This window comes from Hoplias malabaricus, chromosome 3 (genome assembly GCF_029633855.1).
Source record: "Hoplias malabaricus isolate fHopMal1 chromosome 3, fHopMal1.hap1, whole genome shotgun sequence".
NCBI lineage: Eukaryota > Metazoa > Chordata > Actinopteri > Characiformes > Erythrinidae > Hoplias > Hoplias malabaricus.
The window spans coordinates 58,724,178-58,750,571 of NC_089802.1; the positions used below are offsets into that span (position 1 = coordinate 58,724,178).

The following is a 26,394-nucleotide window of genomic DNA, read 5'->3' on the forward strand; positions in this document are numbered from 1 at the left end:
CCCAGTGTTTGAAGTATTGCTGGTTTTTAATGTGGCACATGATTGTAAGCTATTTCTGGCAATAGTTGCAATAAACAGTAATTTCATACAGACTACTTCATTTGTTAAATCATATTTTAAATATCTTTTAGTGTCTTATGGCCTGGATACACTAGTAAGATGTGATGACAGCGAGTTTAGCGTAGCAGGTTGTTTTAAAAAAGGTAGTTCATTTAACTGCTCTGCTAAATGTCTTTTGTCTTTTATGATGAGCGTGCTATGCCTTGGAAGAAGAAGAATGCAGGCATCCTGTTTAGTGAGCCTGCACCCTTTTTCAGTATTTTTAGCTGTGAGGCATCTTTGAAATTCAGTGCAAAACAATTCCATCCGAGCAAACTGTATCCAGGCCGTTAGATGCTGTCAGATCTTTAAGTAGACATTACCAACAGCCATTATTTCAGAAACCCTCCATATTCTCCATTTTCACTTCACTGCCTCTTTATCTGAGGTTGTAATGTAACAATGACATGTGCTGTTATGGTGCCCCAACATTTTACTTTCTGGTGACATTTTACTTGAACGTTGCTAAATAAATGTGGCATAAGCAGGCCTTAAAAACATAATAAATGTCATACAATGACATGAATTTGTTAATATAACAGCATCATTTCCATTAGCAGTAATTGTTATTACAGATTCCATAATATTTGGGGTGACAACAGCTTATGACACATGAAAGAGATAAAAGTAGCATGATATTGTTATGTAACTGAACAAAATCTGTTATGTCAAATTGTGACAGCACATGACATCTGCCATGACATGTCTATGACCTGGTTTTGACAGTGTTATGTAGCAGGTTTCAAGAAAAATGTTAATCAATTTCTGTTTATTACTAATCCCATTTCTGGAAACATGCGGCATTTTGAAAAATTTTGTTCAAAAAAGTGATTTGTTAATTGTCTGAAAAAAAGTTCAAAGAAATTTCAAGGAAATATATATATATATATGAAGCTAAAAGCGAGCACAGGCATATAGAAATTATAGGGATTATGGAGACAAAAGCTGCCATCAAGACAGCATTTTCTCCTGAGAAGTCCATAGTTATTTCAGAAAGACAATGCCAGATCTCATTCTGAGTGTGATACAGTAGCGTAACTTTGTAAACACATAGTGCATGTGTTTGCCAGGGCCTTCCTGAAGTTCTGTTCTGCCTCAGAATGTATGTCTGAAAATAATTTAAATGTCAGTTAAATAGAGGCTCAGGGGAATGAACAAATCACAGATTCTTGTTTTTATTGCATTTTCCCAACTTTCCAGAAATGGGGTTTTCAGATTTGCAGGGTTTATAAAATACAGAACAACTTGAATGATTTTTCAGTATTTCAGTGTAGATAAACAGTTGATAGAATGATTTGTTGCATGTATATCTGCTGTTTTTTTATTATATCAGCAACAATTTTACAGATGACAAAAAACTAACAAGGGATGAGACTTTAAAAATAATTAATAATTAATATTTATACATATTTTAAGAATGAAGTCTCATTACTGCAGTTTAGTGTAATGTAGGGATGGGCAAACACTCGATTTATTTGATTAATCAGTTATTATTTTCAAAAGTGTATTAGTGAATTAAGAAAATTATATTTAAATTTGATTCTTTCCCCTAATATTTATCATGTAATATCTTGACTGAAGTAAATCAAAAGACATGTCAGAACTCTGTAATCCACCAGGGGGGCATTGTAAAACTTATGCCTTGTCAGCCTGTTAAGCAAAAAAAAAAATACAGAAACCCCTCTAACACCTGTTAGGCAGTTTGCAGACTCTACGGTGCTCCAAGCAGCAGTTAGTCTGTTAATAGTTGCAGAGCTTTGAAGTGAGTTGAATCAAGGCAGTGGTGGGTTTTTAACTGTGCCATATTGAATGGTCTATTCATGTTAGCACAAACACAAAAAGTTACTACCATAGTTTCTAATATGTTCATGCCATGACAAATTGATTATCAAATTTAACTGGAATGCCTATCCCTAGTATAGTACATGTACACTGAAAAAGTGATTTATCGAATCACTGCATCATTCTTACATAACAAATAATTAATCATAAAAAAAGTAAACTGAAAATTAACAATAACGTTTTGACTTGCAAATGATATATATTATTAATACAAAACCATCCCAGTGCATACATTTGTTTCAGTGTTTAGCTTTTTAGATATAGAGTGATCTTTCTCATTTCATTATTTTCTCAGTTTATCACTTTTAGAAGAGTTTGACTGCAGCTGTAATGAACTGGAGTCGCTGCCCCCAACCATCGGCTACTTGCACAGTCTCCGGACCTTTGCTGCTGATGAGAACTTCCTGACGGAGCTGCCCAGAGAGGTGAGTTTCAGGGAGATCAAAGATCTGCCCACATCTCTCTCTCCTCTTGCTCGACCACACAGGCCCCCATCACAAGACAGATCAATATAGGCTCTTCAGATGAAAGCATTTTAAAAGGTTTTTCATGCAACCATTTAAACATGAAACGTGTTTCCCTACTAAATGGTCCTTGAACACTCAGTGAGCCTTCTTTGTTGTCTGAAGAGTCATGTCCCAGACATGACAATATAATTCTTGAAGGATTTTGTAATAAGATGCTGTAACTGCAAGGCTGTAGGTTGAAAATGGAAGACTGAGCTGATATTCTTTCTTGCCGGGCTTTCATCAAAAAAATCTTTTTAATTAAATTAAAGATGTACTACTGTATGATGAATGCACATTTGCTGAATAAATAATGTAAACTGATAAAATCATATGACAGGGGCCTTATGTAATTCTCAGAAAGAACAGAAAACATGGTAGAAGTACCACTGGAGGAATGAAGAATCTAAAATATATATTTATTTTATTAAAGAAGGAGACATTCATTGATGCTAAACAGGTTAGTGAAAAGTATACGGATGCCTGTTATTCAACATTTTTTTCTAAAATTAAGTGTAATGAATAATAAAGTAATTGATAGAGATTGATAGAGATCGGCATGGTGGTGCAGCAGGAAGTGTCGCTGTCACACAGCTCAGGGGTTCGAGTCCCGCTCCGGGTGACCGTCAGTTGGGTGTGTTCTCTCTGTCTGTGTGGGTTTCCTCCAGGTGATCTGGTTTCTTCCCACGGTCCACATTTGCAACTCAAATGTGTCCATTGGTGTGAGTGTATGTTGCCCTGTGAAGGACTGGTGCCCCCTCCAGGGTGTGTTCCTGCCTTGCACCCAGTGATTCCGGGTAGGCTACGGAGCCACCGCGACCCTGAACTGGATAAGTGGTTACAGACAATGAATGAATGAATGAATGATAGCGTTTATCCTCCTCAACTGCAATAATAGCTTCTGTTCTTTTCTGAAGGTTTTATTTTAAATACTGGATCTTTCATGTGAATGTTTTTATGTCCCTGTCATTGTGGCACTTTTTTTTTTTACCGAGCATATCCATCTTGTAGAAGTATGCATCTCACTCCTTATTTCACTCTAGCAACACATGTTCCATATAAAGAGCTAGCAATGATCTGTTAATCTGATAATAGTCAGGACTAATTAATATTTTATTACATTATATAAATTAAAAATAGCCAAGTCCAGCTGGAATGACAATCCAGTCTTTGGCAACACAGAGACGCCCCATTTTTTATTGTTTTTAATTGGCTTTTATTAAAGAGTTCTAGCTGACACTTTAAAGAGAAATAACCCTGTTCATGTATTATGAATATGATGGATATGTTGATGCAGAGTAGAGCTGTCTTTCTGCCAGAAAGCCCACCTTACAGGCATCTGCCAGCTTTTCAGTCATTGCTGGCTTTGGAGCTGTACAGAAGCTTCTGTCTCCTTGCTACTGGATGTGAGCCTGGTTGCTATGGTTTCAACCCTGTACAATTCAAGAACACACCTGCATTATACGCTAAACTGAATTGTAGTGGCAAAATCCTGTAGATAGCTTTGACGTATACTAACCCCACTAGCAGGGAGGTATTGATGGATTAGATTATTTTCGGTGTGAGAGAATGTGGGTGAGTGCAGTAGAGGAGAGACAGAGACAGACAGTGAGAAAGACAGAGAGAGGAGAGGATGGGGTGGAAAATAAAAGGAAAATCCTTTAAAATAATGTTAATTTTCAGAGACATCATATCTCTTCTTTTATTGCAGATTGGAAACTGCAGAAATGTGACAGTAATGTCCTTGCGGTCCAACAAACTGGAATTTCTTCCTGAGGAAATTGGACAGATGACAAAACTACGTGTTCTCAATCTGAGTGATAACAGGTAACACCTATAACTACTGTGGGATTATTTTTTGTTTTAACTATACTTTTGTATGAATTTTGTCAGCTTTGTTATGATATTCTGAGCCAGATGTATGTACACATTCAGTGCACCATGCGCCTTGACCCACCCACTTACTGTGCATCACACCCCCTGCACCTTTGTCATCAAGAAGCTTGAGACAAAACAGAAAATAAAATTAGTTGTTAAATAGATTTTGATGTGAATTTATGAAGCTATTTCTGAAAAATAAATTTATAGAAGGGTGTTATTTTACTTCAACTAAGAAAATGAAATGTCACCTCCCTATAGACTGTACATTTTCTACACACAAACATCTCCAGAGAGTATAAACACTAAAATTTAACATTTTTGGCATGTGTTCAAGGCTTGTTACTGTATATAACCATCATCTAACTTGTCATTAAAGGAGATCTCAGCAATGTGTCTTTTGAAGCCATAACACAAATTAATATCTGACTTGAGAGATATAATATCAGCAGAAAATTGGCCACTACCAACTGCTCAAACTTGAGAATTTTAAACCAGCATTTTGCATGATTCTCCCATGTTTTACACAAAGTTCTTTCAGTTGCATTTCTATTAGAAAGGATTAGAAGCATGTTTTACATTTTAAGCCACATGGGCAGAAAGCTTCTTTTTGCCACTTATAACTGCTACATTGTGCTCTCAGCATGCACAATCAACTCATATACTCATATTGTGCATAGCAAAATGTTATTTATAAAAGACAAGCCCAAGGCAATGAAAAATACTCTTCAGAAACAAATACGTCTCCATACATGCAAATAATTTGGATGAAGGTTATGGATAACATTTTAATGTGCAGCCGAATATTGTTGTTTGTTGTTTTCCTAATGGCACTCAATGATAGAGGCCCAGCTTGAGTAAAAGCATGCTGCCCGCAGGCTAATTAAGTGAGCACTTTATGAGCTGTATGAGCTGTTTAGGTGCTCTGGCCATGATGAACTGGATCCTGGGTAATTAAACCCAACCATCACTTAACACAACACAGCCATTAAAGGAGCAGAGTTAATGGGATGACTTCAACAGACAGAAGTCATCTGAGGCTCACACCACTCTTAAATACTCAGGATTCACTCATCCCATGGTATAGTCATTTGAATGGCATTTTTTCAGCCTTTGAATCATACAACCTATTCTTTTCTGTGACTAGTGTGATATTTGTGCTTTTTTAATAGGTTGAAGAATCTTCCCTACACTTTCACTAAACTGAAAGATCTTGCTGCACTCTGGTTATCTGACAATCAGGTGATTGTTTTTAACTTTTTTTTCAGCCATGCAAACATATTAGGGATGGACATTTGACTGACTTTTCATAGGATTTATTGATGAATAATCAAAATATGTCTCTTGTTTTAGTACAATAATTCACAGAACAATCTGCATATAGTTTATTGCACTGACATAATACATTTTCAACATTTTATTCATGCACATCCCCATGGTGTTGTATACAATACTGTGCAATGATCATAGGGCACCATTCATGTAAATGTTAAAAAATTGACATTAAGTTAGGGTGAACATATTTTGGGTTTTAAAAATGAGGAATGTTTGGTGGGGGCTTGGACGGGGCTTTCCACCTCTTTCCAATTTTTATTTATTATTAGAATTATTTACAAATCAATTAAAATTTTCAGAGCCTGTATGGGCAGATAAATTAAAGTTTCTTTCTGTTTAGGATAGTAGAATAAAATCAAATTTGACAAAAAGAATCCATTTTACTAGATAAGTCTGGTGTTTCTAGGTATATGTTCCTGAGGTGATCTCACTTAGATAGGACAAAATATGATGTCTACCTAGCAATCACAGAATGCTGATTTAACAAAGTGGACATGCAGTCCACTTGCAGGTAATCCACATCAACTCTGGTCACATAACAGCTGTAATTCTGTCACTTTTAGGTTTGTTGAAAAGTAATCTAATTGAACTATGGATCATGAGGTGGGACTATAGGTAGTGCATGTGCATAATATTGATTATTTGTGCCATGCCAGAAGGTGGCCTGTAAAGAGAATTTTCAAAGCAAAATTGATGTGTTGTGTGTGATGATTGTACACAGCAAATGTCAACATGGAAGGAATCTCAAGGCATTTTAAAAATACCTGCCAGACTCCATTTTAGGGCCCAAAAAATTATATATATATATATATATCCTTACACTTTAAGAAGCAAAGATGTAATAAATGCAGAAAGTAAATACACAAAGTACTGAAAAAGAAATAAAAACATTTTGTTACATATGTTTTCTGTTAGTTTCCTACTTTTTAATTTCTATAGTGACAAATTAATAACTTAATTGCTATTTTTTTACAGGAAAATCAATAAATGAAGGTTTATTTTATTATATACAAATAAAACTGACCAATAAGAAGAAGAGTTGAGCACAAATGTAGTTGACAAGTGGCCCACAAAATGACAAAGTGAATGGCATAACATTGGTTAAATAATTAGATTAGAATTCATGGTTAATATTGTACATGTTCTGAAAATTATATTAATCTGAAACAATTTCTGAATTGATTTACAGTCCAAGGCCCTTATTCCCCTACAAACAGAAGCCCAACCTGAGACGAAGCAGAGAGTCCTCACCAACTACATGTTCCCCCAACAGCCTCGGCATGATGAGGGTGAACAAATATGAAACAACTTGTCTTATTTGTACATATCTGCATGGATCGGATTATCTGTATTTTTGTTTTTCCACAAGAAATCACACAGTTTCCAATGTGTTCTACAGATTATCAATCAGACAGCGACAGCTTTAACCCTGCACTGTGGGAGGAGCAGAGACAACAGAGGATGACTGTGGCTTTTGACTTTGAGGACAAGAAGGAAGAAGAGGATAACTCGGGAAAAGTCAAGGTCCCCCAGGCCCCTTTTGTGTGTTTATTTTCATTTACTCAACCACACACACACACACACACGCACACAAACACACACACAAACAAAGCGTTCCTTATTTAAAATAAAAATAACAAGTTTATAATATGCTATAAAAGGTCAAACCTTTTTTTACTTTTACAACAATGTTAAATTATAATAGTAAAATAACTGAAGTAAATTTAGTATTGATACTGTGTTATCTTTTGTCACAATTTTGACATGCTGTTTTGGTTTTGTATTAGTCCAGCACTCTGTTTCCCTTGTGTCTTTTTTAGCCACGCCCCACACCTGTGAGGTCACAGGTGTATGCTCTTGTCTCCAGTTGTATAATCATTACCTGGGTGTCTTGGTTTACTGTTCATTTTTTGTTATATTTTGGTTTGTGCTGTTGCTATAAATGCTTATGGGTGTCTTCCTTTTGTTTTCATTACGTGTCACCTCAGCTTCTGCCTTCTCATCTCCTTCATACTCCACGTAACAGAATGAATGGCCAGAAACAGAAAGCAGCAGGTGGTCTGAGTGACTGTCACAGTGCCACATTGAGGTGGCCTCCAAGCTCAAGCTGAGTACCACGGTGGACACAGTGACTACAATCCCAGTGAGGGTTTTTTAGGGGGACTAGAGGGCCCAAAATTTTTACGTGATACGAGTGCCATTGCCACACCAGGAGGTGAGTGCCGACATGTCCATGGCTGCTATTGAGTCTCGCTCCTCCTCAGTATTTTCACCATTCACCTTGTGTTTATGTGAGGACAGCCTAGTGTCAGGACCTAAGCTCCTGAGGAACCTGGAGGGCATGTGTCATGATCAACAAATCGAATCAGGACTTTGTTCCTGTGTGAAGGAGTGGAGCAGAAAGAGGTCTAAGAGGGGTCCTGCTCTGAGTCATGTCCAGGGTTGCACCCCAAATCCAGTGTTCTCCTTCAAGTGCAGTCCGGGGTTCAGCACTGGACACCATCCAGAATCTTGATTCCCAAGCGTCAGTTTCAACTATACCAACACCGTCTTCACCCTCCTTTGACCTCATGTGTCGCCTCTGCCAAGTACCCCGTCTGCTGTTCAACAATTTCCAGGATTTATTGCTCCTTTTCAAATGCAACACATTGGACTTCTTTATAATTTTTGCAAGTTTTGTTTCCTGTGATTTTTTCCTATTGTGTCTGTTCTAAATGGTGCTTTGTTATTGTTTTCTTGTGTACTATTTAGCCTTAGCTTTTGTATCTTGTTTATGTATTCTGAGTTTTTGGTTTAATTCTGCTTTAACCCCTCCTTGGCTTGTTTTGTGTTTTTATGCCTCTTTTGAGGCATTTTTAAGGTGTGGGTAATGCCAGGATTCTGCTGCGTTCTTTTGGTTTTGACTTAGTCCTGTGTTCCGCTTTGTCTTTTTTTGAGCTGTTAGGTGATTTAAGGTCATGTGACAGCTCATAGGTGTATCTTCCACTGTCTGCATTTGTTTAAGCCCTGTCCTGAATGTCTTTGTTTGCTGCTCAGTCACCTGAACATATGCTTCTGCCTACTCATCTTCTTTGTACTCCACATGACAACTCTTGATATTCATATAAGCATTCACAGGTGTAGAAAAGCTTTGTTTTGATGTATTATGTAGTAGAACAATTAATTATATGGAAAGTGGAAAAATCTGGTAATAATTGCTTGAACTTGAAAGTTCAAGCAATTATTGAACTTAACTTGAAAGTAAAGAATCGAAGCAATTCTTTACTGTGATCGTGCAGTGAAAGTAATTTATTTAATTAGCAAGATGTAAATATGTACATGCTTTTCACATTTATAACACTTTTAAAATATTTTGCTTTTATTGATGGTTCAGCATATTATTTTTATAATAAAAACAGTGTAATTGCACTTTAAAATATGAGCCGATATTTTACAGTGTATTATCAGTAAACATTTTTACTTTTTTAGTTTACTTATTTGACCTCTTTCTCTTAAATTTTCTTAGGAGGTTGCAAAGCTAAATCTGCCCCTTCTCCTATTTCTTTCTCTTGCTTTAGGTTGAGATTAATCTGAAACGATATCCCACCCCTTACCCGGAGGACCTGAAGAACATGGTGAAATCTGTGCAGAACATGGTGGGCAAAACCCACCCACTCAACTCCTCTGGCACCAATTCCTCTGGCACCAACATGGAGCTCATCAACAAAGACAAATATGAACCCAAGTGGCCCATTGCACCCAAGGAGGTATAACATGTCAACTCAGCTTACTGCAGCAGGCATCTACTTTAATATCATATCTGCCTTTGTGGTACAATGCATCTCTAGCAGAGAAAACATGAGAAAATATAAAAAAAACATAGTTTCCCCTTTAAATTCTCAATCCCAAAGTACTTTTGTTATTAAACTCTATACATGGTAATAACGTTTAAAAATTAATAAAAAATAACATTGTAGACGTCTTAATCAAGAATGTGTATAAATAATTTGATAAACCACATAAAAATCTAAATAACACAAGAATTTATAATATTTAAACCACTAACATACTGATATTTTATTTTTTAAATAGCAGTATATATGTAAGTACTTTTAATCCATCCATATATATATATATCTATATATATATATATATATATATATATATATATATATATATATATGTATATATATATATATATATATATGTATATATATATATATATATATATATATATATATATATATATATATATATATAGAGAGAGAGAGAGAGAGAGAGAGAGAGAGAGAGAGGTATGTATTTTATTAATATATATAATAGTAAGTCATAACATTATGACACCCTCCTTGTTTCTACACTGACTTGTTAATTCTCTCAGCTCTACTGACCATGTAGGAGCACTTTGTAGTTCTACAATCACAAAGTGTAGTCTATCTGTTGCTCTGCATCTTTGTTAACCCCCTTTCACTGTGTTCTCCAGTGGTCAGGACCTCCACATGACCACCACAGAGCAAATAGGATTTGGCCGCTTAGATCATTTTCAGTACTGCAGTGACATTGACTTAAGGTTGTGTGTTAATGTGTGTTGTGCTGGTACAAGTGAAACAGCTAACTTGCTGCTTCCTCTACTAGCTTCCACACTACAGCATGTTAGCTTGTCATAGGAAAGGGGCCTAACTACAGGTATTTATTGGTGAGCCACTCTGTATTCTCAGGCCTATAAGGAGGATTCTGCCTGCTTTTGCCTGATGGCCTGTCTTGTACAGAAACTGGTGCATGTAAGCGTAGTCATTCTTCACCTGATGGCTCAGTCTTCAAGCAAAGCAGGTTCAGAATGATCTACATGTCAGTTGCTGCTCAGCATCAGCCCTCACACCTCCCACCCCCAAGTCCCAAGAAGAGGTGGGGGATATAAGGATCATGCCCCAACCCAAGCCAGCACATTGAGTCTCCAGGTGTGGCTCCCTTCAGTCCAAGCACCATCCATCCTATAAAAAAAGGATGAGACCATTCGCCACATGTTTTTCACTATCCAAAGTGCCTCAGCCAGCATATTAAGGTTCCAGATGTGTCTCCAACCAGATTCAGCACCTCCTCTGCTCCTACAAAAAGACAGGCCCATTTAGGTAATTTTTCCACGGATCCTATATTGTTATAACACACTATCTTGGACCCTAGGCTATTGAATGAGCATGGGATGGTCCAGATATGCTGAACTGTTTAACTTTTTAAATTTGCATCATATATGTCTTTTAGTAGTTCAGGAATCATGCAGTACAAGAGCTGGCTATATCCCCCATGAAGAAATACTGAATCAGTAGTAAAAGAGAATGCAAGGTTACACATGTAACCACAGAATCAGAAGTGAGGCAAATCAGTCTTCCCTCTTTGTATTTCACAGGGCAAAGGGCATGCATGACAGGGGATCTGCCTCTTGTAATATAGGATGTGGGCACTCGTTGGACACTTCTGTGACTTGGTGTTTTTGTTGCCTCCATGATCTGTCACACAGAGGGTGTTTCAACATAGTGAAATACCTAACTTTTTATACTGAGAACTGCGGTTACGTGAATACGTTAAACTAAAACTACAGAAGTAAACTGCATATGGAAAAAACAATAACAGCAGTGATTTTGAAGCCGTTCTGTGTATCCAGTTTTCCATTTTTTTAGATTTTTTTTTTTTTTGTAGTAGTAGTAGTATCTAATGCAGTGCCAGAAACCACTCGAGCTAGTTCATTTGCAACTTAACACAGTTTGAGGCTAGCGTGATGATTTAGACATGCAGTTTGCATTACTGATTTCGCATACAACACATGACTGAGTGTACGCTCTCGACAGGTGACAGACAGAGAGGTTAAAGACTTCTCAAAGCCTCCAATGCCAGACCAAACTGCCATTCTTAATTCAGCCATCGACATCTCAAAGCGGAAGGACAAAGAGGATCTAACCGAGAGCTCTGAGGTACCACTGGTTTTCTTTAGATTTTATTTGATTTTTATAGAACAAATAGGATTATGGTATTTTGACGTAAATATATTGTAAAATATTTATTCCAGGATTTTTTTTATATGCAGCAGTTATATTTTTTGTATTGCACCATTTTCAGCTATGTAGGGCTGTCTTCAGCTCCTCTCTGACTTTTTTACTCTGGCTATCATCAGTTACAGACATAGAAAAGATCAATGGAGTCATGGATATCACTTTAGAGTCTAAAGATCTTGATCACTGATAAAGTCTGTGTATTTTCAATGGCTTCATTGCAGTTGTAGGGTGTTTGTCGATCCCTACACATTGTCAGAAAGTGTTTGTAAATTGTTAGCATTGAAACATGAGACACAGGGATGAACCCAACAGACATCACTGAGAATATTTCATTTCTCAAAGCCTGAACACCGCCAATGGCCTTCTTTAAGAGGCAAGAGGATGATGAATTCATTAGCTCTCCTCATGGGCAGAGAAGAGCAGAGCTGGATTAAATATTCAAAGTCAGTGTGCCACAACATTGCTTCTGTGGTGATTTACACTTAACTTCGTAATGGAGTTATTATTTAACCCTTTCCCAGTAATTGCAAGACAGTCTAGTCTATCATTCCTCACTCCCCTAACTTAGGAATAATTTAGTTTGAAATGGTTTCCAGGCAATCAGACAGTTTGCATTGTTTTTCTGTGTCGTTACTGAACAGTAAGCTATTATAAGATGTAATAAGCCTGTGAAGAAGGGTCATCTTTAAGACAAATGGCATCAACAATATATATATGAATTTGCCTCCCATAAACGTATCTGATTCTGAGATTTGATCCTTTGATTAAGCCCAGAAAAATACTTAGCCTACAGCCAAGATTGCTGAACAAACAGAGGGAAAGGTCAGATTGAAATGGCAAGTACACTCACAGCCTGCTGAGTGGCAGCCATTAAAATCTCAACAGTGCAGGAAGATCTCTTGCGAGAATTCAGGTTTAGATCCATATTGTCATTAATGATTTTCTTAGTGCGAAAATGGGGGACTTGCACGTTCATGTAATTATAATAATTAATGCTCCTCTTTCTCTTTAAGTGAATTGAAGTGCCTGATGACAATGTTTGCTGGGAAGTGTTTCATATTACGGGTGACGGTGCACAGTAGAGAGAGATCTACTGTGTGAGGGATTGGCTTCTGCTAAATCATTAAAAAAAATAATAATCCACTCAGAGGATTTGTTTTGTCTGTTTTGTCAGTGGTTCTACAGCAAGAGAACCACTTGACAAACCTGCAGGAAGAGCTTGGAGGTGTAAAGCTAGAATGGATAGTCATAACTTGGGGAAAGATTCTCTTGCTTTCTTTACACTGGTAATGTTCATATGTAGTTGAATAAAAACTCCTCATATTGGCGTGCAAAAGCATAAGGAATCTGCTTCAACTTCATTCAGTAGTGTATGTCAATATATCATAAGTTTAATGAAAAAAAAGTCTGTATTATCAGAGTTTGGCATTAGATTCTTCGTCTTGATTCATATTCTCATCAGAGCTGCAGAAATCTGCCAAATTACAGGAAGCGAAGACACATAAAAGGAACTCATATCCATTCACATTTACTCCAGGCTTTCCAATGCTTTGTGCAGTAGCTATCTGTGTAGAATAGCCCACAGTTGTGTGGTGTTATTGTGTCCATTACTGCTTGGTATGGCCTCAACGCTGCTACAACCCACCGTCTCAAAGACCCTGTAGCCAAAACTCCATACAGTGCCCAAATATCCAGGGTGATGAGACCCTGGGGGCACTGATGCCATGACTCCATGCTTCTTATGCATTCTTTTGTTTCTAGACCATGAAAATCCTCCATTTTCTTTGTTTGTTTGTTTGTATGTATGTTTGTTTGTTTTGCTTAGATTTCTTTACATCGCGTCGTTCCCAAGCCTCAACAGCCAGAGAATTCGAGCCTGGCCGTTACTTCCTCTTCGTGCTTCTGCCTCATAGTAAGTGGCTGAGAGACCAGACAGCAGTCAATCACGTTTAGGGTGACTTTCAACTGCCTACAAGGCAAATAAAATGGATTGAACTGACACTGATCTTGCTTGCCTCCTTTATGGGGGAAGATAAAAGAAACAAGCATACTGCTTTTTTGAGTTTGGAAAATATGAATTAACACTGAAGTCTGCATATACATTTCAGTTTGGAGTGTAATGATTTTTATCAGAAAACGAGACATAAAGAAAAGCTACTATTGGAAACCTAAAACTGTATCTCTGATGCACCAAACAGCATCATGTGCAAACTGATGTCAGATCAAAACAGCATCAGTGTGCATCCTACTAGTGTATGTTGGATTGGAAGTGAATAGAGCTTGTGTTATATGTTCATATTTAGACTTCTAAATTCAATTCTAGAAAAAAAATTGTATACAGTACAAACAAAACAAACAAATTAAATTCTAAGTCTAATTTGAGCACATCTATAACTGAATGACTGAATGGCTCACCATCTGACTATAAATCTTTATTACCTCTGACACTGATCTTGTTAATTCCAAGATAATTTGAGGATAATTTTTGCTTCTTTTTGATGGATGGCTATGGACATCATATATACGATATTTGTTCAAATATTTGTAGATAAAACATGAAATATGTGAAACAGTCTACTTTATCTTTCACCTAAATTTAGCATGTGAAATGATTCTGGGTAGGCTACGGACCCAAGACGGTTACAGACAATGAATGAATGAATGAATGAATTTCTTCACTTCAGATTCAAAAATGTGTCTGAAAACACCCTGACTTCTAGCCATTTATATCCTATGAGAGGTAAAAGTGATTTGCTTGCTCTAGTTAGTGTGATAGCATGGTAATCATTACTAATGCCTAACTCAAGGCATTTTACACTGAACGATCACTGGATTAGGAACACCTACACTCATTGACAATTTTATCAGGTGCACTGACCATACAGGAGCACTTTGTATGTCTTCAATTACAGACTGTAGTCCACCTGTTTCTCTGCATACTTTCTTATCCCCATTTCCATGGTTCAGTATATAATTGTCAGGATCTTCACAGTATCACTGCAGCACTAAGAATGAGCCACTCAAATCATTCCTGCTCTATGGTGGTCCTGTGTGGGTCCTTACCATTGGAGAACAGTGTGAAATGGGGATAAGGCAGTATACAGAGCTACAGGTGTACTAAAGGTGTTATTGCAGAACTTCTGTTTCTGTCTAGTCAGTGCAGCTGATAAAATTTACAATGAGTGTAGATCCATGGAAGGTGGTCCTAATCCAGTGGTCTTTCAGTGTTTTTACACCTCTGTTACCAGAAAAGCAGTGGAAACAAGAATCTGTGATTTGAACAATAACTTCACTGACCAAAGCAAAATGAAAATATTACTAGTGCCTTCAGTCACCAACTAAGTTGTATTCTGTAAATATAAACATTTTAGTATTTGATGCCTGCAATGCACACAAAAAAACCCTGGAAAATGAGGATACAAATTATTGCTATTTTTTCAAGTGGATTTGTGCCAATTCTTACTTAGTACAAGACTTCAGCATCTTTACATTATGTGTTTGAGTGTTATCTAATTCTCCTCTTCATGATGTGTCTAAGGATCTGGGGTCCTGTCAGGCCAGTCAAATGCAAATACTCTGCATCTAACAAGCCATGTTTTGTTACATGTGCAGGAAGAGGCATATACCTGTACATCTTCACATAGGAAGCCACTCATGCCATTAGCAATGATGCACCTCCATATTGTGACTTTCATGTTTAGCACAAAAAACTTGATGTCTGTGTTTTCAGAGAACAAGCTAAAATGTACAAATATCTGACCACAGGACACATTTCCACTGTTTTTTGGGGAATATGAGATGAGCTCAGGCCCTGGGAACATGGCAGTGTTTCTGCATGGACTCGATGTATGGCTTTCTCTTTGTGTAACAGAGTATCACTTTGGATTTCTTGATCCTGTAGCTCTATTTTTCACTGGCACATGACCAGTGTTATGCAGTGCCATCTGAGGGCTTGAAGTTCAAGTTTAGTCCGCAGTGATGTATGACATTGCCCTAGACAGATTGAGATTTCTCCAGGATTACTGTTAATATTTTCACAATATGAAAATATACTGTACATGATAAAGACTTAAACCCTATGTAATATTGCACTGAATTTTATTTTGTAACTTTTTGAAATCTTTCTTATAAATTTTGGCACAAAGTTGTCCAGACAAGAGACATTTTTGTTTGCAAAAAAAAAAAAAATTATAAATTTTACAGACACATTGTTTTTAGAATGCCATAAGACATGGTGTAAGTTGAATTTTCGAAGTATTTTTTTTTCGCTTTTGTTTTGCCCTCGTCTCAGGTGTGTCTCATGTGCACTGCAGATATCAAATTCTAAGTTGGTTTATATTTGCAAAATCTTATTATATTGACCAAAATATATTTGAAATATTTTCTGAGTTAAATAAAGATTCAGGAAATATAACAAATCACAGATTCTTGTACTAATTGCATTTTACAGTGTCCCAACTGTTCTGGAATTTTAGAATTCACTGAATGTTTCTGAGTAACCTGGCAAAAACATAAGCCATATTTCCATATTAACGTGGCCACAGTCACTGAAGGTTTACTGAAATATTGATGTTGCTTTGGCATGCTGTGAGGAAGGCAAGACATGCAGAGAGAGAAGATGAAAGAGAGAGAGTTAAATGAATGTATGGTGCTACAGGTGGATGTAGCACACACTAACTCTGTGAGGTGATCAGAATGTGCAGGTTCTAACCTGCTCTGCAACTTCATGTGCCCATGTTCAGCTAGTGTGTGAGATGACAGAGTGTGAAGTGAAGACATATCTGTGAGCCAGACACTGATCTTTAAAATAAGAGGATTTTAAACATTAGAAACTATAAACACAATTGGGTTAGACTACCAATCAAAAAGATTAGATGTCTTCAGTTTTACCTTATCCCAAATGTTGTTGATCAGGCTGGAGCTTAACTTCTTTTTTAAACATAATTTTGGAAGTCAGAAGCACGATTTAACACAGAAGCTTCTGGAATCCTTGCTCCTGCATTATTGAATGTGATCTTTCACTCTGCTGAACTTTAAAGTTTCAAAGCTCTTTTTGATGCACAGTACAAACTGGTGGGAAATGGGTTAGATACATTAGCTTCAGGCACGTGCACAGACATTTTTGGGGGCAGGGAGAAAAAGGGCACCCATTGCCACAATTATTCATAAAATAAAAAATAAAAAAACACAGTAGGATATTCAACTTATATATTTATTTTTGTTAACACCATCAATATACATCTAATCAAATAAATTGTCAAATTGCATGAATACATGAAAACTTTCAAAAACAAGGCCGTATTGTGTGCGCTTTTTAATAACCAAACAATATATTAAAAAATCCTCAAAAATATTGTAACTTAAAACTTATCAAAAGAATGCTCTGAATAAATGAATTAAAAAAAAAGTCTTTAATAAACTCTATACATCAGTAAATAGCTAGACAAGGCTTTGAACCCATTTTTAAATTATTTATTCATTTATATATATATATTTTTAAAGGAAATATCAGGCCAGTAGCCACATAATCTTTTCAGCAGCACTATAATGTTAAGTATTGTGATCATTTTTGCACCACACAACGTCAGGGATTGCATAAACATTGTCATTACCTGTCTGCCCGATGCTGCATGTCAAAGGACAAGTGTATAGCAGCGGTTTGGCCTTGCTCTCAGCACTGCATGAGGGCTGACCGGAGGAGGAGGAGAAGGGAGGAACTGGTGACAGTGAGGGTCATGTTTATTTTTAAATATTGATGAATTAAGAAAAAAAATTGAGCTCCAAAAGAAAGGGCACTTTTCTCATCCAGGGCAAAAGGGGAGATGCTTGTGCATCATTAGGGGTCTATCTGTGCATGTGCCTGATTAGCTTCATCCTTAAAGTTTAAAATTAAATAAACAAATCATGCATTTGCTGATCAGCTACATTTGGGCAAAGTGAACATTTTGTAAATTGTTAACTCATGAATTTAAATCAGATTATTTCAGTTCATGTTTTGTGGGGGTATCAAAAAGCATGCAAATAACTGTCACAGAAAGTGTTAAAGTGAAATGATAAGTTAAATCAATGTTTTGACTCCAGAATGAGTTCTTTGTTAAACTGCAGTTAACTACAGCCTGCAGGGAAACATCTACACATGGTTTATAAACCATGTATGAATATTAATAAGTCTGTTCTTTAAACTTGATTTGAAGGCTAAATTCACTGAATGGTAAGTGTCAGAAACTCTGTTTTAGGCAACATTCACACAGCAGGTAAAGTTGCCCAAGTCAATGTTTTTGTTGTTTTTGTTGTTCTGCTATTCACACTTTCTGTATAATATGACCTATATCTGACATCAGTCTGAACAGATCACACTCCTAAACACCTGCATGCGCAAAAGGACAATGCTTCAGGCTCCTTCACCAGAAGTAAATTCCTGTCTGTTTCATACATCACTTAAGTTTTTTAAATGAAGGAATGGACCAGAGTGGTGTTTTACTGCAGTACTGTATCACAAACAGAAAATGTCTGTATTCCAAATGAGCTCTACATTAAACAGAGTAGTACTTTAATTAACAGACTTTAAAGAGTATTAAAACATTTGACTCTAATCCCCAATTTGCAGGATCTCTCACAAACTAGAGGCCTTCAAAGAGACTGACATAAGTTTAACATTACCATGATCCACATTGTACATATGAACAATATATAAAACAAATACAGAAGTACTAAAAAAAGCCTCTTCTCATCTTTGTTCTATAAAAATGCTTAATACAGATGTTCATGAGATTTGGATTAAGTTTCACAATTTTTTTTTTCCAATTTTGTTTCCCGTTTTTCCCAAACCGGGCCGTTTCCATGTCCTAAACACCTCAAATTAAAACAAATTGCTTTGCACCTGAGTCCACAGATAATTTTCAATGGCCTGAGTGACATAGAGTAAAAGTTCAGATCTGACTGTTCAGACAGTGTTGCATTGCCACAGATCAAATGTGGATCGGATTTCTATACCACATATGGATGTGGCTCAGATCAGATCAGATTCAGTGTGATTTGTGCTGTTCACACAGCCACAGAAATGACACATCTGTGTCACATATGAAAAACAGATTAGATTTGTGCTACTTTTACCTGCTGTGTGAATGCCGCCATAGTTACACTTTTGCTTTCATTTTACTCGTCTTTATATTTTAAATTAATTTTTTTTATTTGTTCTGAAGTACTAAGCACCAGTCAATCTTAGGAGGACAACAATGGCATTTAAATAATGATAATGGATGCCATGTAATCTTCTATGGATAAAGACAACATACTGATCTGAAAAATGTGTTCATCTTGCTTAATAAAAATGGCTGTAGATTTGCCAGTGCACTTTTTAATATTTACACTGATTTTGCATTAATCGTAATACCCATTGTGACAGTTTTATTTTACAAAGAGGAGGGCTGATGCATACAGTTTACATAAATTGTAATTAGGAATGACATTGCTGTGGCAGTATAATATCCACCCACCATTATATCAGTTAGATACTAACAAGGTCTCACACTTTCTCTCCCATCTCTCACACTTGCAATAAACATTTCCAGGACAACTGCAGTTACAGCCTTATGTATTATGCAGAGACCACAAAAACAATATGTCTTTGATGCATTCATTAATATGGCCCATTTTATTGTGTGCACTATTTTTATCATTTTATCCATGAGTACTTGCTGTTGTAAATAAAACTGTGTAATATTGTAACAGCTTTATATGGAACTGAACACTCTCTATGATCATACATAGAGAGTTTAAATGTAGAGCGAGTTGTGATTTTGTGACATTGAGATGCTAATGTTAATTTCCCATTTAACATTTAGTAATTCACATAAGCTTATGATTTTTTTGTGTGTGAATTGGGTCCTGTAAACAGCTGATACAAAATTATAAGAGCAGTCCTGAGAGGTAAATTAAATTTAATTATGGTAGTTATTCAACAGTTGGTTTACTTTTCCAGGATTCCATTGGAGGCTCTCCTAATGATATTCGGATTTCTGACATGAGGCCAACTCTAGTGGAACCACCTATGTACAAGCCAAAGGTTGTGTTACTGGGAAAGGACAAAAAAGGTAATCAGCAGAGGGAACTAATTTTAAGGGAATTACTGAGATTTTTGCACATTTCTGCTAATTCAGTTGTTGAAATGCAAAGTTATTCAGAGAGTGGTTGGATTTGAAATTATTCTTTGTGGAGAATCTTACTGTTATACATTTCTTCACAGTGGTGGTGATAGGGATGAGGGTCCTAGTGTCTACAATGCATATATACACATGTCTTCTAGGCTTTTAAATAAAATGTTGAATGGTAAATTTGGAAAATCTTTAAGTATGCGTTCTTTGATACTATTTTGCCATGAAGCTCCTTCTATAAATGTTTGTGCCATGACTTTTATAAACATTTTAGGCTAAAATTTTATGCTAACCTTATATTTGGTGTATTCAAGTGAATAAAATCACTGCCATCTGTACAACAGACTGTGGTTTGATTCCCAGCTGCTTTTAGTCTACATTTGTAAAACGATTACAGTTGGTAGTTACTCTACATAAGAGTTTGTGCCAAATGTTGTAAAAGAATATGAATATATATATATATATATATATATATCCATCCATCCATTTCCATCCATTATCCACCGCTTATCCGGGTCCGGGTCGCGGGGGAAGCAGTCGGAGCAAAGAAACCCAGACCTCCCTCTCCCCAGCCACCGACTCTAGCTCCTCCGGGGGTATACCGAGGCGTTCCCAGGCCAGTCGAGACATATAGTCTCTCCAGCGTGTTCTTGGTCTGCCCCGGGGCCTCCTCCCCGTTGGACATGCCCGGAACACCTCTCCAGGAAGGCGTCCAGGAGGCATCCGAACCAGATGCCCGAACCATCTCAGCTGGCTCCTTTCGACGTGGAGGAGCAGCGGCTCCACTCCGAGTCTCTCCCGGATGTCCGAGCTCCTAACCCTGTCTCTAAGGGAGAGTCCAGACATCCTGCGGAGAAAACTCATTTCAGCCGCTTGTACCCGCGATCTCGTTCTTTCGGTCACTACCCAAAGCTCATGACCATAGGTGAGGGTTGGGACGTAGATTGAACGGTAAATCGAGAGCTTTGCTTTTCTGCTCAGCTCTCTCTTCACCACAACGGACCGGTACAGAGCCCGCATTACTGCTGACGCTGCACCGATCCGCCTGTCAATCTCACGCTCCATCTTTCCCTCACTCGTGAACAAGACCCCGAGGTATTTAAACTCCTCCACTTGAGGCAGGATCTCACTTCCAACCTGGAGAGAGCACTCCACCCTTTTCCGGCTGAGTACCATGGACTCGGACTTGGAGGTGCTGATCCTCATCCCTACCGCTTCACACTCGGCTGCAAACTGGTCCAGCAAGAGCTGGAGGTCCCGGCTCGATGAAGCCAACAAGACCACATCATCTGCAAAAAGCAGACATGGAATCCTGAGACCACCAAACCGGACACCCTCCGCCACTTGGCTACGCCGAGAAATTCTGTCCATAAAAATTATGAACAGAACCGGTGACAACGGGCAGCCCTGACGTAGTCCAACTCCGACTGGAAACCAGTCAGATTTACTGCCAGCCATACGAACCAGACTCCTGCTCTGTTTGTACAGGGACTGGATAGCTCGTAACAAAGAGCCCAGTACCCCATACTCCCTGAGCACCCCCCACAGAATACCCCGAGGGACACGGTCGAATGCCTTCTCCAGATCCACAAAACACATGTAGACTGGTTGAGCAAACTCCCATGCACCCTCCAGGATCCTAGCGAGGGTAAAGAGCTGGTCCTGTGTTCCACGACCGGGGCGGAATCCGCATTGTTCCTCCTGGATCCGAGGTTCAACTATCAGTCGGACTCTCTTCTCCAGTACCCCCGCATAGACCTTACCGGGGAGGCTGAGGAGTGTGATCCCCCTATAGTTGGAACACACCCTCCGATCCCCCTTTTTGAAAAGGGGAACCACCACCCCAGTCTGCCAGTCCAGAGGCACTGCCCCCGATGTCCACGCGATGTTGCAAAGACGTGTCAACCAGGACAGCCCCACAACATCCAGAGCCTTGAGGAACCCGGGGTGAACCTCATCCACCCCCGGGGCCCTACCGCCAAGGAGTTTCCCTACCACCTTGGCCACTTCAGCCCCAGTGATAGACGAGCCCCCCCCGGGGTCCCCAAGCTCTGCTTCCTCTGCGGAAGACGTGCTGGTGGGATTGAGAAGATCCTCGAAGTATTCCTTCCACCGTCTGATGACGTCCCCAGTCGAGGTCAACAGTTCCCCACCCCCACCATATACAGTGTTGGTGGAAAACTGCTTTCCCCTCCTGAGTCGCCTGACGGTTTGCCAGAAACTTCTTGGAGCCGACCGAAAGTCGTTTTCCATGTTCTCACCAAGCTCCTCCCACACCCGAGTTTTTGCCTCAGCGACTGCCGAGGCCGCAAGCCGCTTGGCTCCCCGGTACCTGTCGGCTGCCTCCGGAGTCCCCTGAGCCAACCAGGCTTGATAGGACTCTTTCTTCAGCTTGATAGCCCCCCTCACCCGGGGTGTCCACCACCGAGTGCGGGGATTGCCACCCCGACAGGCACCGACAACCTTGCAGCCACAGCTCTGTTCAGCCGCCTCAACAATGGAGGTCCGGAACATGGCCCACTCGGACTCAATGTCACCAGCCTCCCCCGGGATGCAGTCGAAGCTCTGCCGGATGTGGGAGTTGAAGATCTTTCTGACAGGTTCCTCTGCCAAACGTTCCCAGCAAACCCTCAGCACACGTTTGGGCCTGCCAGGTCTGTCCGGCATCCTCCCCCGCCATCTGATCCAACTCACCACAAGGTGGTGATCAGTTGACAGCTCAGCGCCTCTCTTCACCCGAGTGTCCAGAACATATGGCCGCAGGTCAGATGATACGACTATAAAGTCGATCATCGAAATGCGGCCTAGGGTGTCCTGATGCCAGGTGTACTTGTGGACACCCTTATGTTCGAACATGGTGTTCGTAATGGACAAACTGTGACGAGCACAGAAATCCAATAACTGAACACCACTCGGGTTCAGATCAGCGGGGCCGTTCCTCCCAATCACGCCCCTCCAGGTCTCACTGTCATTACCCACGTGAGCGTTGAAGTCCCCCAGCAGAACAATGGAGTCCCCAGAATGAGTGTTCTCCAGCACTCCCTCTAGGGTCCCCAAGAAGGCATGGTACTCTGAACTGCTGTTCGGTGCATAAGCACAAACAACAGTCAGAGCCCTTTCCCCAACCCGAAGGCGCAGGGAAATTACCCTCTCGTCCACTGGGGTAAACCCCAACGTACAGGCGCTAAGCTGGGGGGCTATGAGTAAGCCCACACCTGCCTTACGCCTCTCACCCTGGGCAACTCCAGAGTGAAAGAGCATCCAGCCCCTCTCAAGGAGATTGGTTCCAGAGCCCATACTGTGTGTCGAGGTGAGCCCAACTATATCTAGCCGGTACCTCTCAACCTCGCGCACCAGCTCAGGCTCTTTTCCCACCAGAGAGGTTACGTTCCATGTTCCAAAAGCCAGTTTCAGTAACCGAGGATCAGAACGCCAGGGCCCCCGACCCCGACCGCCACCCGATCCACAATGCACCAGACCCGGATTACTACCTCTCCCACAGGTGGTGGGCCCATGGGAGAGTGGACCCATGTATTTCCTTCGGGCTAAGCCCGGCCGGACCCCATAGGTGAAAGTCCGGCCACCAGGCGCTCGCCAAGGAGCCCCTCCCCCAGGCCTGGCTCCAGGGTGAGGCCCCGGTAACCCTGCTCCGGGCAAGGGAGGCTGTGTCCTCGTTGTTATCTTATTCATCCATGTCTTTATGGATCACTCTTTGTCTGGCCCATCACCTAGGACCAATTTGCCTTGGGAGACCCTACCAGGGGCTATTGCCCCCGACAACATAGCTCCTAGGCTCACGCAGGCACGCAAACCCCTCCACCACGTTAAGGTGGTGATCCAAGGAGGAGTATATATATATATATATATATATATATATATATATATATATATATGTATGTATTTATTTATTCATTCTTTTACAACATTTTACAGCATATATATATCAGGGCTTTATACACTATATATAAACCTATTTTTATTAGAGGCTTCCCATCCTTAGATGTACTGAATAAATTGCTTTGTATTAGTTTGAATTAAAAAAAAATGCATGCCACCTTTGAGATTACAAAAAGTGATTTTGCAGTGACCATATATTACTCAGTGGCCTCAGGGAGTGTTGTAACATAATTAAATGCTGGGTGCAACAGAATAATTGTGGTCGCTGTCATGATGAAGTTCTTTTTATGCCTGTAATGGCAATTGCAATTGGGAATAGAGCATTATTTCAGTTTGCATCCTCTTCTTGCACCTACTAAAGCATACAATTTAAACCCAGCAAAGGAACATTATACAGTTGTATGTAAACACAACCTCTTCAGCAACCTGTGTCAAATAGAATGTTTTCCTGCAAATGTCAATGCACAGTTACTTTATAATTTCTTAACTTAAAAACAGACGAAAACAAAACAGAAATTGGTATTTGTACAAGTTTGGTTATTATACTACAGTCTCAAAACTTAAATACCTTATTAGGCCTTAAAGCAACACTAGGTAAGATTTGGTATTTTTGCTCCAGTGCTCCCCCTACAGTTGAAGAGTGCACTGTCCTAAAATCAAAGGGGAGGGATGCAGGATGATTTCCTCTAGACCTCCAAAAGATACATTGTGCTGTTTCTGCAGTGCAGTGCAGTGCAGAGCCTGGATGTGCAGAATAGAGAACCTATTGTCCCTATTACCCTCAGTGAAGCATCACACTGATTCGAAAGGTGTAATTATAAGGTCAACATTCTACCTAGTGTTGCTTTAATTGATTTGAATGACTCATTTTCTGGTTAGGCAGGTCAAAATTTGTGATTAGGAATTGTCTGCTGATAACAGGGATTAATAAACTCTTTTCAAAGACACTGAGCTCAAAAACACTAACAATTAAAAACATATCAAAGAGGTTAATCCAAATAAAAATAATTAAAAAAAAACCCTGAAAGTGTTTGCAATGGCCATCTCAGTCCATTAAACATCACAGAAAATCTGTGCTTAGATCTTTGAACATGCATTGCATGCAAGACCTAGAAAACCTAGAAACATTCTGCAGAACTAGAAGCATTACTAGCACTTATCTTGTAAATTAATCAAATATAAAATTACCATTTTCAGAAATAATATATAAATGTCTGTTTACTTCTTTCCACTTCAAAAAATATTGGACTTGGCCTGGGGCACCAATGAATTTGAGTTATGATTGTAAGGTTTGTAATATTTATATGTTTCCTACATTTTGTTTTGACCTTTCAGAATCCATGGATGACTCAGATCCAGACAAAATGCACTGCTTGAACAACAGTGGATCCTCTGCCACCTACTCAGACTACTCACCCTCGCAGGGTTCCTCTGGGTCCTCCAACCCCCCAGGCAATGTCAGCTCCTTGCAGAGTGCTGTCAAAGAGGGCCCTCCACAGACTCATTGGACTAACAGGTTGGCAGGGATTGATCCTCATATTTCATCGCTGCCAGAATTCATTTATCTCAATTGATAGCACATCTGTGCAATTCACTGACATTACATTCACTTGGTGTTCTTAGTTACTAGTTCTGGGGTGGCCTAAAAGTGATGACAGATCATTCAAAAAGACACCAAAGTCAAATTTATCCGTTTATTTATTTATTTTTTTATCTACAACAATGCGGGTTGATCAGAGTTTATGTGAATCAAGTGAGTTAAAAAACAAGACAAAGTGTCCCTTTTATTGCTTTTTTATTTTTCATGAGACCCTTTTATACATTAAAATTTGTCTTTCAGCCACTGAAAAGTGCAATTTAAAATTGCATAAATGTCTAAATGCAATCACGTTACATATTGTCCACAGTTGTTAGGCAAGCAAAAACACCTGAAAGCCAGAAAATCAGGCAAGTTTTATTTTTAGAAACCTAAAGCAAAAGGCCTAGGCACCCATTTTTAAATATTAAGATATGATTGCAGATTCAGTGTGTTATTCGGTGTATTTGCTGAGACAAGTTATGTATAAAAGAGAGAATCAATTACAGAAACAGAACTGCTTTGAAGCACAGAGCTCTTAACTTTGAGTGCTGGTTCTGAATCACTAGCATCATGTCTTGTTCATATCGTTCTTACTTTGCCATGATGGTCCAAACACTTTGATTTTTCCCTTCACAGAGGCATAATTTTTCACTTATTTATTGATCCCTATATTTGAGAGCAGATGTGCGTGATTCATGCAGTATTGCCGTTAGTATAAAGTAGATACTAACTCATGAAATGGCAGCGTGGTTGTCTGAAGTGCACTCAAGATGGCTTTCATCTTTCTTAAACATGCATGTCTGATGGTGCTCAGCAGGGACCCCATCAACATGCCTCTCTCACACAGAGCCAAGGTCAGCAGGGCAACTGCTCTACTGAAATCCTCACAAAAATTCTCTTAAAATTCACTGCTGATTTTGTGGTAGAAGTTGTATACTCACTTCTCACAAATACTAAATAACATGTTCACAGTAAAGCTGCCAGTCTTTTAAAACACTGAACTGAGAATTTAAATAAAAAATACAATAGCTACAAAAATATGGACAACTTTAACATAATTTTTTATTAAAATCTTGGAC

The 26,394-nt window shown here is 39.0% G+C and overlaps 1 protein-coding gene across 12 annotated transcripts in view; it reads left to right on the forward strand.

The window, feature by feature from the left end:
- The window catches only part of lrrc7 (leucine rich repeat containing 7), a 182,785-nt gene that overhangs the window by 139,093 nt on the left and 17,298 nt on the right, over window positions 1-26,394 (forward strand). For 7 of the 12 annotated variants that reach the window (XM_066665951.1, XM_066665946.1, XM_066665955.1 and 4 more), the window contains 10 exons: window positions 2,237-2,366; window positions 4,159-4,274; window positions 5,498-5,567; window positions 6,850-6,949; window positions 7,060-7,202; window positions 9,218-9,406; window positions 11,483-11,605; window positions 13,512-13,598; window positions 19,668-19,779; window positions 25,072-25,252. In XM_066665951.1, coding sequence (XP_066522048.1) covers window positions 2,237-2,366; window positions 4,159-4,274; window positions 5,498-5,567; window positions 6,850-6,949; window positions 7,060-7,202; window positions 9,218-9,406; window positions 11,483-11,605; window positions 13,512-13,598; window positions 19,668-19,779; window positions 25,072-25,252 — 1,251 coding nt within the window. The remainder of the gene's footprint in view (window positions 1-2,236; window positions 2,367-4,158; window positions 4,275-5,497; window positions 5,568-6,849; window positions 6,950-7,059; window positions 7,203-9,217; window positions 9,407-11,482; window positions 11,606-13,511; window positions 13,599-19,667; window positions 19,780-25,071; window positions 25,253-26,394) is intronic. The other 5 variants (XM_066665949.1, XM_066665950.1, XM_066665959.1 and 2 more) reach the window with 3 other exon arrangements.